General features: G+C 52.1%; 1 protein-coding gene and 1 long non-coding RNA gene across 4 annotated transcripts in view; both read left to right on the top strand.

Annotated features, from left to right (window-relative positions):
• LOC116592758 (DNA dC->dU-editing enzyme APOBEC-3C-like) overlaps window positions 1-10,807 on the top strand; it is a 36,499-nt gene extending 25,692 nt beyond the window's left edge. For 2 of the 3 annotated variants that reach the window (XM_032346240.1, XM_032346239.1), the window contains exons 3-8: window positions 1,538-1,817; window positions 2,036-2,147; window positions 8,479-8,635; window positions 9,329-9,596; window positions 9,831-9,946; window positions 10,275-10,807. In XM_032346240.1, the coding sequence (XP_032202131.1) occupies window positions 1,538-1,817; window positions 2,036-2,147; window positions 8,479-8,635; window positions 9,329-9,596; window positions 9,831-9,946; window positions 10,275-10,322 (981 nt within the window). In that variant the 3' untranslated portion in view covers window positions 10,323-10,807. Of the gene's footprint in view, window positions 1-1,537; window positions 1,818-2,035; window positions 2,148-8,478; window positions 8,636-9,328; window positions 9,597-9,742; window positions 9,947-10,274 lie in introns of those variants that run through there. The other variant, XM_032346241.1, reaches the window with a different exon arrangement.
• Window positions 3,421-6,859, top strand: LOC116592764. The gene is made up of 2 exons (XR_004286605.1): window positions 3,421-5,077; window positions 6,034-6,859. It is a non-coding gene; the product is annotated as an uncharacterized LOC116592764 (long non-coding RNA).
• Window positions 10,808-17,295: the final 6,488 nt, after the last annotated feature.

Here is a 17,295-nt window from a genome sequence, read left to right as displayed (position 1 = left end):
AGTAAGAGTTAAGAGTCACGTACAAGGCGAGGCCTAAGGAGAAGGGCAGGTGTATGATTAACCTGTGGGAGCGCTCAAGGGTGACGCACAATCAATGCCAGGAGTCACGAGAAAGGTACATGATTAACCAGAAGTCATGGGAGAGGCATATGATTAGGCACATGATTAGTTATACAAAAGCCCACGTCCCTGTGTTACGTGCTCTGGGCTGTAGTCTTATGTTGTCCTTCTGATTGGTGGTTAGGTGAATCGTGTGATATGGTGATTGGGCATCTTTAGCTACTGATACTATAAAAAGGGGCTAAATTTGAGGAGCGGGGTTCCCGAATCAAGATATGTAGAAGATTGCCAATAAAGAAGTTTGCCACTCACCTCGTCTGCGGGTCGTTCTTGCGGGTCGAGAGCGACAGGAGACAGGATAGGTTTGACTTAGCCCGTGAGCCTTGTTCAGAGTGTCCGCCGGCATCCGTCTCCAAGTCTTCTCATGGAGCTCGGCCTCTAGCAATCTTGGACGAAAGAGCATCTTTAGAATGTCAGGGCCATTGGGCACTGGAGCATTTTCTGCCCTAGTAATGGTTCTGCCGGTCGGGTCCTCCCCCGCCGCACCACGCACCCGTCTGGACCCATCTGGACCCGTCTGGACCTCTGGTCCCTCAGGGAAGTGCCCGCACCCCTTGTCTGTCTGCCCGCCCCAGGTCTGCTCCCGGACCTGTTCCCTGGAAGGCTGCCACTGCACCCTGACCAGCTTCAGCAGGTGCTGGAGCCAGGCCACCCCCACCCCCTGCCCTGCCCCCTAACCACCTGTCCCTCCCGAGAGACCTCCCACCACACCACACCCCTGCCCTCTCCTCTCTCCTGACACTGCAGGCTTTTCAAAGCCTCTTTGCAGGAGAGAGCCTTTGTGGGCTGGGTCAGGGGTACCCCGGTACTAACCCATAGAAACATCAGGGTCACATATGTCATTTGAGGTCTACTAGTACCAGTGTTCAAGGACTTAGGAGAAATTGATAAGCTTAGTATTGGTAATGCATTGGGAAATAGATCGAAGAGATTATTTCAGGTTATAAATCATCCAAAAATTCCTCACGAGGTCCTTTACATTCATCATTTTTACTGTCATTGGAACGAGACGGGTATTTCCACCTGCCCCACATCTCAATTCAGACAAGCCACGTGTCAAGTGTTCTGGAGACACATGCCCCTGCGGGGCAGCATGGCTGTGTGGCCCTCCCCAGCAAACAGCACCCATGGAACCAGCCTGGACCCCAGTGGGCCTGGCCTGGGGCCCGTAGGATGCCTGTAGGATGGATGGATGGATGGATGGATGGAGGGGTGGATGTTGGAATTGATGACTGATGTGGAAGGAATGGCCCAGTCAAAACTGACAGTGCAGCGAGCGATGGAAAGGAGGGATAAATCAATGAATGCCGCGCCCCTGGGCTCCTGCCCGCTCTCCCTTCCTCCCACGGCAACCAGCTGGACCCACCGCCCGCTTCGCCAGCCAAGAGGATCCCCTTCTCTTCTCCGCCTCTCCCAGGTCTATCTCCAGGCTCCCTGCCACGCAGAAGCCTGCTTCCTCTCTTGGTTCCGTGACCAGAATCTGCCCCCTGAAGAGCATTACCGTGTCACCTGGTTCTTATCGTGGAGCCCCTGCCCCACCTGCGCAGAGGATGTGATTGAGTTCCTGGAGGAATACAGCAACGTCACGCTGAGCATCTATACCGCCCGCCTCTACTACTTCTGGGACCCAGATTTCCAGGACGGGCTCCACAAGCTGTGGTGTGCAGGGGTCCATCTGGACATCATGTCCTTTGAAGGTGAGAGCAGAAAGAGCTGGGGAGACGGGACTGTGGGAGGGAGTAGGACTCGGGCAGGGGGTGCTGGAGGACTAGAATGTCCGTAGGGAGAGTGCGTGGGAGGAGAGCCTGGGAAACTGAGGCAGGACTGGTGGCGCCTGGCAGGGAGGTCACGGGAGGGTCATGAGAAGACGGCCCCCCGGGGCCCACCTGACAGCCCTCGTCCCTCTTTCCCTCAGATTATGAATACTGTTGGGAAACCTTTGTGGACCACAAGGGGATGCGCTTCCAGAGTTGGGATCTATTAAGAGATAATGATTTGCTGGCGGAAGAGCTCGAGAATATTCTTGGGTGAGGGCGTTCTCCACCTCCTGGTCTCCCCCTGCCGCTGCCGCTCCTTCTCCTGGGCTCCAGCCGCCTTCCCCTCCCTCCCCAGCCCCTCAGCCTCCTGCTTCCCTCCTGCACACCCTCCCTCTTCCCTCAAGACCTCCCTCTGTCCCGTGAGGGTCCCCCAACCCGCTTCCTCCCATCTCACCGCATTAACCAAATCGTTAATAAACTGAAAGTAATGGGGCATGAGTACGTCTAAGTGTGAAACTCGGAAGCTGTGAGAAGCATCCTTCCTGAGGATGTGACTTCTCAGAGAACCAGGGTCCTTGCTGACGGTGAGCTGCTGGGTGAGGGCGTCTGCAGTCTGTCCTCTGCTCATGGCAGGGGCGCCCCTGCTGTCGCTCAGCCTGTCCCTGTCTCCCCCCTTCTCCTAACAATATCAGGCAGACTGGATTCGGGCCCATCCTATCGGGCCTCGTTTTAACAACCATCTTTTAAAAATCTGTACCTCAAAGGTCGTGGTGCTCTGAGGCACTAGGGTTGAGACTTTAGCTGATGGATTTGGGGCGGCACAAGGTTCAGCCCAGACAATGGCCGAGGGCCTTTTGGAGCTGAAGGTGTATGGCAAAAGCAGGATCCTTATTCTGCGTATCTGTCTCCTGGGTTATGCCCGAGCTGCCCCTGCCTCCCCTGCTTCCCTTGCAGCCCTCACTTCCCTGGACCCCTCTTCCCCAGCGCCACCACTTCTCTCCAGGTCACCTCTGCACCTGCCCTCACTCCCATGTCTCTTGTCCCCTTCCCACACTGCTGCCAGAGGGGAAGCTTCAAGCAGGTTGCAGCCTGGAGACAGCCATGGAACGTGAGCAAGAAATTAATTACTCCGTTTACACTTAAATAATTTTTTTTAAATGTAGGATGCGGTATAGGAGGACTGAGGTCATCAGAACTTTTCCAAAAAAGCAGGATCAAAAGTGGCAGGTGGCCGAGAATCAAGTCAGGGAGACAGGGAAACACGAGCAGTAGAGGTGAGACAGGGACCATCTGGTTCTTTGCCCACAGAGCCGAAGACTCCATGAACACACTGGCAGGGGCGAGGGGGGAGGAGTCGGTGGCAGGGACCAACAGGTTGGCCTGGACCGGGGCCCGGTGAAAAGGACGAGGAGATCAACCTGAGATGGTGGGATTCCAGGCACGCGGAGGCAGGAAAAGCAAGAGGGCAGGTGTTCCGTCTGGAAGACAACCTTAAAATCACTGTGGAGAACGTCTCGGGTCCCATTCAGACCAGCTGTTTCTCTCTCTGATCCTGGCTGGCTAGGTGTGATTTGTTGGTGGCCACAGACCCCTGTCCCTTCCCAAGCCACCCTGTCTGTCCTGCTGCCTGGGGGCCAAGGGCACAACACAGAAGAGCTCAGGATGTCCCCCCCAGTCTGTCCTGCTGCCCACGCAGGAGGCACGTGGGGAGACACCCCTCTTGACTGCCTACAACCTCAAAACAGGCCAAAGTGTCTAGCTCAGAATATCCCCTTCTTCTGGAGAAAAGAACCAAGCAGAAGGCCAGTCTTAGAGATCTGTTGGGGCTTTCAGGACATTCCCTCCAAAACTGCCACCATCCTCTCTGGCTCACCCTGTTCTCTGCCCAGCTCCGATGGCCAGCGAGCATTCAGCCTTCCCCCCATGCTTCCTGCTTCTTGGGCCAGAGGAATCTTAGCTGTCAATTTGACCAACCCCTGAGTACACAGATCCGATCACTCTCTTGGAAAGTCCCGGACCCAGGTCATTCTGGAAGCTTCTTCCAGAAGTTGGAAGCCGGAGACATGAGAACAGATCAGAATAGAGGGAATGCCATTCCCTCAGACCCTCCATCTCTTTCCTGTGCTCCTATTACCCCCTCAGGGCAGTCCCACAGCCTGTAGGGCAAAACCAGGTGTGTGTGGTTGGGGGCCGCCAGGTGGAAGAAGTTCTCTAGGGACTCTGTGTGTCTGCGGTCTGGACTGTGGGTGACAGGCGGCAGTTCTAGGACCTCTCTAGTATTCAACTTATCCCAGTTGCTCTTTGTTTTTCCATCCAGGGGTCTTGGTGGACATGTGAAAGGCAAGTGGATAGCTTGTAGGATGCACACTTCACGTCCAGGTCCCTGATCCCTGACCTAGGAGGCCTTGTGGGGGCAGCAAGATCCCTCTTCTTGTGCCCCAGCCTCCAATTCCCAGTCCTGGAACATGGAGGAAGTGGGAGGAGCCAGGCCAGTACCCCTGGAAGGAGTCCAGCTCTGTGGTTTGTTTGCTGTGTGGCTCCAGAGAGTAGCTTAACCTTTCTGTGCTGGAACTTCACTGAAGATGTCCGGATAATGATAGGCCCCTCCTAAAGCTTCTGGGGGCTATGGTAGAGGATCTGCTCAACACACCTGCTTTCTCCAGGGTTGGAGATGAAGATCTGACCCATAGACCTCACTTTCCAGATGCCCAGAGTCCTGACAAGATACTGAATGACTTCTAAGGGTAACACAGGGGTCATGAGGAAAGGGCTCCCCCCACTCCTCAGAGAGCCTGCCCCCTCCCGCCGCAGGAGCCAACCTCCTTCCTGATTTCCTCAGCCAGGCTGTCCCAACCCCTCTGACATCCTACTTTCTGTTTCTCTTTGCCAAAACCCGGGTCCTGCTGCACAGTGGGGCCTGTCTCCCCAGGAGGGCAGCTCTGTCTCAGAGAAGGAGAGAAGCTGGGTCGGAGCCCAAGGAAGTGCAGCCACCCGAGGGCCCTCCCACCCCTGAAACCAAAGCAGGAAGGAGGTGGGGCCCCAGGGGAGAGGGGAGGCAGCTGGGCAGCCAGCCAGCCAGCTGGGAAGGTCACTCCAGATGGGGGCTTTCCTAAAACAAGGCCAGTAAGAAGAATGGAGCCCTAGTGCCCCAGACAAAGGGCAGGGCGGGGACAAGCCCATCAGGAGAGGCAGCAGCAGAGGTAAGTCCGGAGGAAAGAAGGTGGGTGGAAGCCCAAAGAAACAGTCAAGCCAGGACCTCCCACCCCAGCTTTAGCCGGGCAGGAAAGAGGACTGTTGTGGGAGGACACTCTCAGAGAAGGGGCTTTCCCAAGGCCAAGAGCAGCCTTGTGAGAGGGAAATGGAGCTGGAGAGCGCAGGGCCTGGGCCCGAGAAAGAGGCAAGCCTGCCAAGAAGCCTGGGGCAGGGCTGCAGGGACCAAAAGGGACCTGCTCGCTAGGCTCTCTGCCTCCTTCCTGCTCCCAGCCAGACTTTGCTCCCTCTCTGACACCTCGTCCTTCATTCTATCTGTCCCAGTATGCAGGGTCTGTTCCCTGCCTCTGGCCTGTGGGTACGACCTGGGCAGGTGCCCATCCCCCCACCTCCACCCAGATCTCACTGCCTCCAGCATCCTGTCTGCCTGGGGACATGGGGGGGGGCTCTTCCCTAGGTGTGACCCCTGGGTCTTCCTAAAACACTTCATTTAAGCTTAGTGATAGACTTCAGATTCAAGGGTGATTGAGACAATCGCTGGAGTCAACGATCAAAGCGTATTTATTCATTCTATTTTAACTTGCACAGTTTTGCAAAGAACGCTCTAATTTCTGTAACTGATGGGAACAAGAGTTCATCTGCCTGATGTTCAGGGAGCCAAGAAAGAAATGCCATGGGGTTTCTGTGCTGAAGAGACAGGCTAGTTGCTGGTGTGGGGCCACCCAGGAGAGCCAGGAGCTCGTGTTGGGAGGTCCTGAACTCCCCAGTGGTTTGCAGGTAAAGGCATTAAAGGGCTAAAATTCAGAGTTAGGGGTCCCGGCTCATGAGTTCTTCTGATTGATCAGGGATGAGATAAACTTCAAGGTTGATGAACTTGTCTTTCTGGTACCAACGGTGTGGTTTCACCCAGACTGTGGTCAGCAGCCCTACTCTTTCCGCTGTCCAGGTCTGAAGACCAGCTCAGCAGTTCGTATCAGTGATGCTGGCTTTGTTAGCAGAAGCAGAAACCAAGCACCTGGTAGCTAGGATGACCACTGTAGACCATGTCCGCTGGAGAATGTTCATCATCTTAAGCAAAGCACCCTCTAAATTGCCTTGGGTGTTTTCCCCAGCAATCTTTTTAACGGCAGGGCGACACGCCTTTCTGCAGACTTAATTCTGTGGCTGGTTTCATTTCTGCACTGTGAAGGGAAAAATCATCTCCAAGATAAGAAGATAAATTGTTTCCCATGAAGAAGCTACCAAGTGTGAAAAATTAAATTAGTCTTCAAATGCTTCTTACGAGTTGTGCCTATCATCCCTCTATTTTAGCTGTTCAAGGTCAAGCTTCGTGCTATTAAGACAATGCACTTGTCTAAACTTGGAAATATGTCAGCCTTGAGTGTCTGGTTTGCCAGGGACTGGGGAGCTTCCTGGGGCATGGGAAATTCATTGTCAAAACTGGGAAGCCAGGGAGCAGTTGGTTGTCCTAAGTGCCCTATGAGTGGAGGTTTCCGTTCTAATCTTCATGCTGAGGGCAGCCAGGTGCCCAGAGAGTACCGGTTTTTGGGGAGGACACTGGCAGGTAATCCAAGGCCACAATCCAGAGATGGCTTTTTCAATGACAGTCACCAAAATGCACCTGAAGCTTTACTGATGAGCGTAAGGAGGAGCAGAGATGGGTTTCCGTTGATGACATTAGTGGCTTTATTAATTAGCATAACAGATGACAGAAATGGTCTTTTTTTTTTTTTTAAGATTTTATTTATTTATTTGACACAGAGAGAGAGAAATCACAAGTAGGCAGAGAGGCAGGCAGAGAGGGTGGGGGACGCAGGCTCTCTGCTTAGTAGAGAGCCCGATGCGGGACTCGATCCCAGGACCCTGAGATCATGACCTGAACGGAAGGCAGAGGTTTAACCCACTGAGCCACCCAGGTGCCCCCAGAAGTGGTCTTTTGTTGGTAGAATCCATGTTTCAGTGAGTTGGCTGTAAGTATAGGGGAGGCATTTCTGGCCTTGTAGGAGCAGGGTATCCCATAGTCTGTGCCCCAAGGCATGGCACCCTTGGCTTGATTCCTGTGTCTGGTTCCAAGCATCTGTGGTCGCCTGAGCCAGACTCCGCGGTTGGCCAGTTCACATTAGCTTGGAGTGAAGGGTCCAGCGGGCGAATGGGCTGGGGCCCCGTCAAGCTTCCCTCGCTCCTTCGGACTGTTTGGCATCTGCTTGGTCAGTAATCTCCACACTCAGGACGGACGGAGCTCTCATGCACCTCCCCGTGGCGGGCAGGAAGGCTGTAGTTCCATCCACCTGTTTGTGTCTTTGCTGCGTTGAGAGCATTTTATGGAAAAGAATCCCGTGCACACATGCCTGTGTGAGCCAGGCCACTGTGCCGCTGATAAACAAACTGGAATGTTCTCTAGAGTATAATCACAACTGGGGATAAGACAAGCTCTGTTGAGTCCTTCAGCCAAAGTCACTGTCACAATACTCCTGAAAGGCTTGGACAAACTTTACTCCACCCGAAAGTTGTTTACTTCACCCGAAAGTTGTTTGCGCCCCAAAGTGTTATCAACCGGCTACTTCTGCTTCTGTAAAAGTGCTTGCTCACTGCGTGGGCTAACTGGCTACTTTCGCTTCTGTTTGAATGCTTGCTTAATGGCGCGCGCCGGCTCCCAACACCAATCAACCAACACCAGGTATGATTTTTTAAATTTGTTTGTACCCCACCCAAAACTTGTTTGTACCTGCTTATAAAAACCCTGCACTGACTCTGCGTGACACCTCAGCGTCCCCAGCAAAGAGGGCGCAGAGGTCCGGGTTCGAACTCGCAATAAACGACCCTGGCTGTTTGGCTTTGACTCGTGTCTCTGGTGGTCTTCAGTGGAGGGCGTACAACGCGCTCGGCATTACACTCCCTGGTGACAACAGTGTTTCCTGTCCACCAGCCTCTCTGCGCTTTGTACAGACAGTCAAGATTGGGACACCCACACCTAAGCAAAGAGCACAGTTAGAAGAAGTACCAGGGCAGCCCATCCCTCCACAAAAAGAGGGCTGTGGCATTGGACATCGGGGTTGAGATGTCCGTGGGACCTGAACAGAGATGCCTGGGGCACAGGACAAATATGGGTGAACCACAGAAGGACCTATGATGTCAAGTTCTTGGTGGGGGTGGGGGTGGCCAGCCAGCCGGAGGCATGTGGCTGCAGTGGCCTCCAGCATGGGCATGGCAGGCCCTGTGGGGCACCCAGGAAGTGGATCCGGGTGTGGCTGGGAGAGCTCACCCTCTTCCTCCTCCCTCCCCACCCCAGGGGCCCTCAGGGGACCCACGGAGTTGGGCTCAGGAAGTGGCAGAGCCTGGACTAACACCCGAAGACACTCTGAGCATCTTTGGTTTTCTTCCTCTCTCGCAGAAGCACAATGAATCCACTACGACGAGAAATATTCTACCATCAGTTTGGCAACCAGCCCCGGGCCCCGAAGCCCTTCCGCCGGAGGAAGACCTACCTGTGCTACCAGCTGAAGCCACCTGAGGGCCCCATAAAGCGCCGAGTCTGCCTTCAAAACAAGGTGCGGGCTGGGGGAGGGGCTGTCTGGACAGGGGTGGGCGTTTAGCGGGGTCTTAGGGGTGAATACTGAGGCTTTCCCAGGTCTCTGTCCTGCTTCCTGGGACCTCTCCATGGTTTTCCCATCCCTGGGCCTCCACAGAAGCTGTTCTCTCCAGCAGAACGCTCTTCCTGCCCTCATGGAGAATACAATCTTTTCTTGTCCTCTGGATGTCAGTTCATTCGCTGCTTCTGAGAAGCCAAGCGGTCTTCCAAGGACAGACCGCTCAACCCCACGTCCAAGAACTCCCTCTTAAGAACCTGCCTTTTGCTTTTGCGCCCACCTGCCCACCTGCCCCGTCCCGCCTCCCTCCCATTCTGACCTGCTCCTTGGGAACCGTGTTCCAACATCCCCTGATGTCCAAAAGGCAGGGTCTGCTGAGCATTTGGGAATTGGGCCGTGGGGTGTCTGTCTGCCAACCGATCTCCTCCCGGGGTGGGGGGTTGGGTCTGATTCAGATCAAGCTGTGGATGCTTCGGGGCGGGGGGGTGCTGAATTAATGGAGGAGTGAGAGAAGGAAAGTAGGAAGGTTCTTTCCCTGTCCTAGGCAAGTTCACAGGGCAGAGCCCCTTATCCCCAGTGGTGCCCTCACTACGTGACCTCTGGCCTCTGCGTTGTAACCAAACCTCTCTTCTCTCTGTCTGGGACCCTTTCTAGAAAAAGCGCCATGCAGAAATCCGGTTTATTGACAATATCAGGGCACTGCCGCTGGACCGGTCCCAGACATTTGAAATCACCTGCTACCTGACGTGGAGCCCCTGCCCCAGCTGTGCGGAGGAACTGGCTGTGTTTGTCCAAGACCATCCCCACATCCGCCTGCGGCTCTTGGCCTCCCGCCTGTATTTCCACTGGCGCTGGAAGCATCAGGAGGGGCTGAGGCTTCTGCATAGATCCAGGATCTCAGTGGCCGTCATGAGACTCCGGGGTAGGGATAGGGCTGAGCTGTCGGGGATGGAAGGGTTTGCAGCTCCAAGAGGGAAAAGTCACTGGGGCGTGGGGGTGGGGGTGTGCGGTGGTGTGTGGCCGGCCTGAAGGGTGGCGCAGCTGAGGCCCAAGCTCTGACACCACCAGGAAAGGCAAAGGAACGAGGGGTCCCTGGAATTGCAGGGCGCACGCTCCCCTGCCCCTGAGGGCTGACTGCCTTCCTGCTTCATCTCAGAGTTTGAGGACTGTTGGAGCAATTTTGTGGACAACCAGGGCGAGCCTTTCCAGCCCTGGCACAAGCTGGAACAGTACAGTGAAAGCATAACTCGTCGGCTTCGGAGGATCCTTGAGGTGAGAAGCTGTCCCTGCTGCAGGGAACGTGCATCCCCCCCCCGCCCCGCCCCCCCTCTTCCCAGCTTTAACATCCCCTTGTCTCTGTCCCTCCTGTCTTTGCTCTCTGTCCCCACTGTCCCCTCACAGCTTTCTCTTCTCCCAACACCCTTCCCGCGCCCCAACAGCGGCTCCCAGTTCCTTCTTTGTCTCCATTTTCTTAGGATCTTGTCCATTCTCTGGTTCCCTGGAGGCCTCCCTGTCGCTCTTTGACCTCCTGTCCCCTCGCCTTGGCTTGCTCCCCGCACCGCTGCCTGCCAATGACACTTCTGTTCTCTTTCTCTCTTAGCACCCCCAGAATAAATTAGAGACTAACTTCAGAAATTTGCACATTTGAGAACCATCAATCCCCTGAGTTCCTGGAGCAACTCAGTGCTTCACAAACTGCTGATTTTAGCAGCAACTTGTGAGTTCCACGGGCACATCTGAGCCTCCCCCGAGTCCGGAAAACCTTCCTTTCCTCCTTCGTTCTTTTGTTTGTTTGTTTGTTTCTTTTTTTTTTAGATAAGTGGGTATGTATTTTTATAACTGATAAAATAAACGTAATTTTTACATCCATAAAAGTTGGGTTCCTTTCTAAAAGGGAAATCAGGACTGGTCCCCATTAAAAAAATGAATACAAAGGCCTTTTTATCCTACTGCACCAAGAAAAAAAAAAATGTGTTTGAGAATTCCCTCTGGAATCTAGAATAGTTGGGTCATGTTGTCATCCCAGTATTCTCTGTTCCTTCTCAGTATCTACTGTGCGTCTAAATAAATAAGATGAAACTGTTGAGGGCATGCAGTTGCTCACTGAACTGAATAAAACCAGTTGGAACAGTGTTATTTGGTGTTCTCCATTGAAGCAATAAAGCCCCAACACCAGCTGATTAAAACAAGAAATAAAGGGGCGTCTGGGTGGCTCAGTGGTTTAAGCGGCTGCCTTCGGCTCAGGTCATGATTTAACATCCTGGGGTGGGACTGAGTCCCGAACTGAGCTCTCTGCTCAGCAGGGAGCCCGCTTCCCCTCCTCTCTCTGCCCACTTGTGATCCCTCTCTCTGTCAAATAAATAAAGAAAATCTTTTTAAAAGGGGCACCTAGGTGTCTCAGTGGGTTAAGCCTCTGCTTTCAGCTCAAGTCTTGATCTCAGGGTCCTGAGATTGAGCCCTGCATTGGGCTCTCTGCTCAGCGGGGAGCCTGCTTCCCCCCCACCTCTCTCTCTCTGCCTGCCTCTCTGCCTACTTGTGATTTCTCTCTGTCAAATAAATAAATAAAATCTTAAAAAAAAGTATTAACTCCAGTTCATACAAAAGTCAGTTGTACTACTATGCACTAATAATGAACAGTCTAAGAAGGAAATTAAGAAAACAGTCCCCTTTGGGACACGTGGGTGGCACAGTCAGTGAAGCATCCAGCTCTTGATTTCGGCTCAGGTCATAATTTCAGGGTCATGAGATCCAGCCCTGTGTCAGGCTCCACGTTCAGCAGGGAGTCTACTTCAGATTCCCCCTCTGCCTCTGCTCCACTCTCCCCCTCGAATAAATAACTAAATAAGAAACAATCTCATTTAATCAAAAAGAAGAAAATACTTAGGACTAAGCTTAACCAAGCAGGCACAGGCCTGTAAATGGCCAATTACAAAACATTACTGGACGGAATCAAGGACACGAATACCAGCAAAGATGTCTCATGTTCATGGCTTGGAAAACTTAACATTGTTAAAATGTCCACAGTACCCAAGGTGATCTACAAATTCAGGGCAATCCCCAGCGAAATCTCAATAGCATTTTTTTGCAGAAATGGGAAAAACCATCCTAAAATTCCTGTGAAATATTAAGAGACCCCCAATTGCCACACAAACTTAGAAAATGCAGAAGTTTGGAGAAAGATGCCAAGTTTCCAAAATTAAAAATCTGTATGACAAAGGAAAACTTAATAGTCCCCAATGCCACAAATAAATATTGCAAAACAAAAACAAAAAGAGACTGAGCTTCATGATAGAAGGTTTCAGTTTAAATCTCCTTCAAGTGTGCCTCTCAGTAAGGAAATCAGTCTAGATGACTCAGAATCTGCCCTCCCGACGGGCCTGAAATTTTTGTGTCTGTTTGGCCTATTATTTAAGATGTCTGGAGGGGTCAAAAGAATCAATCACACTAGACTTGTAATTGCTATCTAGGTTTTGAGGAACTGTAATTAATCACATTAATAATAATGTTTAAATGTTCAAGGAAATTGATTTCCAGAGTTCTATTGCTTTCATAAATTGTTCAATGCTACTAAGTACCAATAAAATTGAGTGCTGCCCTCCAGGCACAGAAACCTGGATATTAAAGAACTATCAAAATTGTATTAGTTAAACTGGGACTCCCTGAAAGTAATAGGAAGCCCCCAAACCAGGGGCTGAAACTAGCTAGGAACAGGGACCTCTGAGCATGGTCTGTTCACCACCAAGCTCCTAGGTCTCTGTTCACGTCCTCTGCCGAGGGAAGGCGCCCCCTGGGTTTGTGCAAGGCGGAAGCCCCAGAGGGACGTTTATCCCAAACAGAAAAAGTCCAGATATGAGCTGCTGAATGAGGATGGCCCAAGCTGCTTCCAGCTTTCCATTCTCGTTCTCGGGATGTGTCGGTCTTTGTCCTCGTGTCCCCAAAATGTAGCGCAGTCATAACATCTGCGTTCTGCCAGCTTGGATGGGGAAGTAGAGAAGAAAGGGGCAAAGGACCCAGATGGCTGTCTCCTCAGAAGAGTCCCAGAAGCTGTCATTTGGCCTTTATTGTCACATCTCATTGTCTAAGACTTAGTCATTCGGCCCCATCTGGCAGCAAAGGGCTCTGGGAAATGTAGTCTTTCTTGGGGATGGTCATATAACTTGGGGAAAGTCAAGGGTTATACACTGGCAAAAGAGAATAGAGTGGGACAATGAGTCTCTGTCACGTAAGTGAGAAAGTATCTAAAAATAAATGTGAAAGGTGTGTGTGCTGAGCAGGATCACATCCCCTCCGAAATGCGTGTCCTTTTCCAGAACTTCAGAATGTGACCTTATTTGGAACTAAGGCCATTGCAGATGTAATTATTTAAGATGAGGTCACACTGAAGTAGGGTGGGCTTTTAATCGAATACAACCCGTGTCCTTACGAGAGGAGGGGAGACCCAGACACAGGCTTGCAGGGAGAAGGGCCTGTGAAGACCGAAGGAGAGTTTGGATCCACAAGCCAGGGAACGCCAAGGATCGCCAGCAACACCAGAAGGGGAAAGGCACCACCTGTAGAAGATGCAAGAAGATCCTCCCCTAGAACCTTCAGGGAAAGCACGGCCAGCGGACACCGTGATATCAGACTTCTAGCCTCCAGAACCAGAGAATACATTTTTGCTGCTTCGTACTTGGTCATGGCGCCCTGGAAATGAATACAGTGTATATAGAAATAGAGTTCTTGGGGCGCCTGGGTGGCTCAGTGGGTTAAGGCCTCTGCCTTCGGCTCAGGTCATGATCCCACGGTCCTGGAATCGAGCCCCGCATCGGGCTCTCTGCTCAGTGGGGAGCCTGCTTCCCTTCCTCTCTCTCTCTCTCTGCCTGCCTCTCTGCCTACTTGTGAACTCTGTCAAATAAATAAATAAAATCTTAAAAAAAAAAAGAAATAGCATTCTTGTGAACTAATGATCCCCAATTTATAAGTATTTACGTGGGGTTAGTGGAGTGATGCTATGCTTGACAGTCACGAAAATTATGAAATGCATAGGAAAAGCCCTAAGAAGAAAGATGTACACTTTATGAATATAATTTTATTTTTTTTTAAGATTTTATTTATTTGACAGAGGGATACACAGCGAGAGAGGGAACACAAGCAGGGTGAGTGGGAGAGGGAAGAAGCAGTTTCCCGAGAAGCAAGGAGCCCAGTGCAAAGCTCGATCCCAGGACCCTGGGATCATGACCTGAGCGGAAGGCAGACACTTAACCCACTGAGCTACTCAGGCGCCCCTATGGACATAATTTTAAAATGCGAATAAAGGACATAAAAATCGAAGCTACATGAAATGAGGAAAAATTTAATATCTTTACAGAAAGTATTCTTTTTTCCTTTTCTTCTATAAATTCACAGCAATCCTAACCAAAATTTCCTTTGAATCTGTTTCTGTAATTTGGCCTGTCAGTTTTAGTCTCAATATGAAAAGAGAAAATCTGTAAGAACAGCCAAGAGAATTCCGAAAAAGAGTCACAATGCTGGGAGGGAAGAGGGTTTGCCCTATGAAGTATTTTAAAACTTTAAGGATACTGAATACTAAACATACCCTAAAGCTAGAAGAGTTAAACTAGCTTACAGGGCTTTCCGCTAGCCAAATCTGAGAAATTCTGAGCATTCAAGTAAGTAATAATATAATGAAAGATAGCCCATTGAATGAAATAGAAGACCATGAATCCGTACTAATATAAATACATAATTACATTGAAAATGTGAAGAATGGGAGAGTTACATAGTTTCAAAAGATCTTCAGGAAATAGTTCCTCATTTCAACAGGAAAAGGAGATAGTGGACACCCCATTAATCAAACGATCCAGAGGACATGATGAACAATGGGGCAAACAGACATCGTGTGCTACGTCCCGAGGTGTCATGAGAACACAGCATCACCTTGGTGATGTCCCCGCTGAAGATGCATGACCTGAATCTCATCGATAGGAAACATTGGATGAGCCACAATTCAGGGGCGGGCTTGTAAATTGCTCCCTCGCCCATCATTGGTCCTATAGCACCCCTAGCGGTGGGGAGCGGCATTTCGCTGGGTCAGTTGTTGCTTCCTCTCCTCCCAAACGAATGAAGAGTTCTGTACGCAGGAAGGCGAGTTGGGCATTGGTGGTTAAGTGCTACGACTCAACCGTGTCCCCTGAAAAATTCCTTTTTTTTTTCTTTTTTTTGGGGGGGGGGGGTAGGCTCCACGCCCAATGTGGGACTGGAACTCACGACCCTGAGAACAAGTTCAAGAGCCACAGGCTCTATCCACTGAGCGAGCCAGGCCTTGAAAAGTTCCTATACTAAAGTCCCAATTGCCAGGACCTCAGAATGTGACTGCATTTGGAGACAGAGCCTTTAAAGAGGGGTTGAAGTTAATGGTGTCAGGGGGTGAACCCTAATCCAATAGGATCTGTGTCCTTATAAGAGGAGATTACCAGGGCACCAGGATGGCTAAGTGGGTTAAGCATCTGCCTTCAGGTCCAGTCATGATCCTCGGGCCCTGGGATCGAGCCCTGTGTCAGGCTCCCTGCTCAGTGGAGAGCCTGCTTCTCCCTCACCCTCTGCCTGCCTGTGCTCTCTCTCTTGAATAAATAAAATCTTGAAGAAAAAAAAAAAGAAGAAGAAGAAAAAGAGATTAGGACACAGACACACATGGCAGGAAGACCAGGAGAGAATACAAGGAGAGTGGCCATCCGCATCCCCAGGAGCGAGGCCTCAGAAGAAACAACCCCGCCAGCACCTTGATCTCGGCCTTCTAGCCTCCAGGACTGGGAGAGAATTTATGTGTTGTTGAAGCGCAGCACTCAGTTCTGGCGGCCCTGGCGCATGACTACGGTAAGTGCCGGCGTCAGCTGCAGCAAGGTGCTGGCTGGGGGAAGGCAGGACTCGGGAGAGTCCGTGCACCCAGGCCCTTCAACGAGAAGTAGGTACAAAGCCAAAGACGGGGTGAAGGGGGTTTTCTCAGCTGTTGGAACCACCATCTTCCCTCCTCCCTGCTGTGCTCCCTGACCCTGATGTCCTCATCAGAAGCACACTGGGGATGCCCCCCACTGTAGGAGCCCCCCTGGCCAGTCATTTTTGGGGAGCGCCTGGCCTAGCTGACTTCTCTGTTTGAGCATCATAAGGCCCTACACAAACAGGTCACGACAGCCAGAGTGTGGAATGTTCTCGAGGTCTATTTGAGAAACTCGACTCGGTCGAAGCCAGCCACCTCCTCCTTCTCTGTCCTTCTGGATATGCGCTTTACCTTCTGCTGGTGTGCTCTGATGTTCCCTCTGCTACTCTGCCCTCGGCCACCTTTACACCTTCTGGAAATTCTTCAGCCTTTGTCCTGTGTTGAATGGCCTTGCCTTTCCAGGTTTCTAGTTCTGCTAGCCATAATTTCTTGTTTTAGTTTTCATTTTGTTGATTGGTTGCTCGGTTGTCATCCTACTGGGATTTTAGGAGGAGGGAGAGGTAAAGGCTTGGCTCGGCTTTGCCCTCTTGAGCCAGAAACGCGGGTGGTGTTGGCTGGACGGTTGGACAGACGGAAGAAGACGGGAAAGGGCATGAAGAACCGAGTGGATGTAGAACTCTCACTCTTTCTCGTGGGCAAAGCACAGCCCTAGTAACCGAGGGCGGGCAGGTGGACGGCTCCAGGGTCAGCCTGATCGCTGGCTTAGTCGTTCAACCAGACTTTTGCCTGCCCTTCCTGGCCGCCCCGAGACTCCCTGGGCCACATGGCTTCCTCGGCAAGACACCTTCCTGTATGGGAGTGGGCCGGGTCCACATCCCACTCACGCCCTCCCAAGGCCTGAATGCACCCAGTGCGGAGAGAGGCGGAAGAAACCACTGGAAGCCACTGGCTGAGGGCAGGAGAGATGAAACCCAGGAGCACAGGGCTGGTAGGATCACACCAGGCTCAGACGGCATCTGATTCCGTCTAAGAAGGGGGTATCGGGAGCCAGCCGAAGGCCCTGTTGTGAGATGCAGGACTGTGGGCTGGCCTGGGACCCGGCTGTCTCTTCTCCTTTGCACTCAGATTAACGAGGACCATTGGGAGACCTTCAAAAGACAGGACAGCTGCGGGCCACCCCAGCGGAGTCCCAGCAAGGGCGGCCTCCCTCTCTTGCCCCCACCGTCCGCGGACGTGGTCCTTCTCTCATTTCTCCACCGTAGCTGGTTCCCCACGCAGCCTCTCCAGCGCTGGTCCCTCAGCGTCCAGCTTCCGCCCCGCTCCGATGCCCCAGCTCCTCTGATCCAGGGTGGGACCTCTCTCCTCCTCTGCCCAAACACAGCTTGGAAGTACGAGTGACTCGACACCCCGAGCATCCTGGATGCTGAGGGACAGATCCCCGTGGGTAAGCAGGTCTGCCTCGGTCCTTCTGGAGGAGGCTTGAATGCTTCTCAGAAAGTCCACGTGGAATCAAGCCCCCATTGCCCATAGTATCGACCTCAATAGCTCCCAGCCCTCACTCCTGCTTCCTAGAAGGACCACCTCCCAAATAAAGCATCCACACCCAAGCCTCGCCTCCGACTCTACTCCCCCGGATGCGATACCAGCTCACGGGGGCTGCCACAATGAGGAGGGGGAGGTTAGATGGCCCCAAACAACAGAAGTCTAT

This window comes from Mustela erminea, chromosome 6 (genome assembly GCF_009829155.1).
Source record: "Mustela erminea isolate mMusErm1 chromosome 6, mMusErm1.Pri, whole genome shotgun sequence".
In the NCBI taxonomy this organism is placed as follows: domain Eukaryota; kingdom Metazoa; phylum Chordata; class Mammalia; order Carnivora; family Mustelidae; genus Mustela; species Mustela erminea.
The sequence above is the reverse complement of the archived record's forward strand: the minus strand, read 5'-3'. Positions and strand labels throughout refer to the sequence as shown.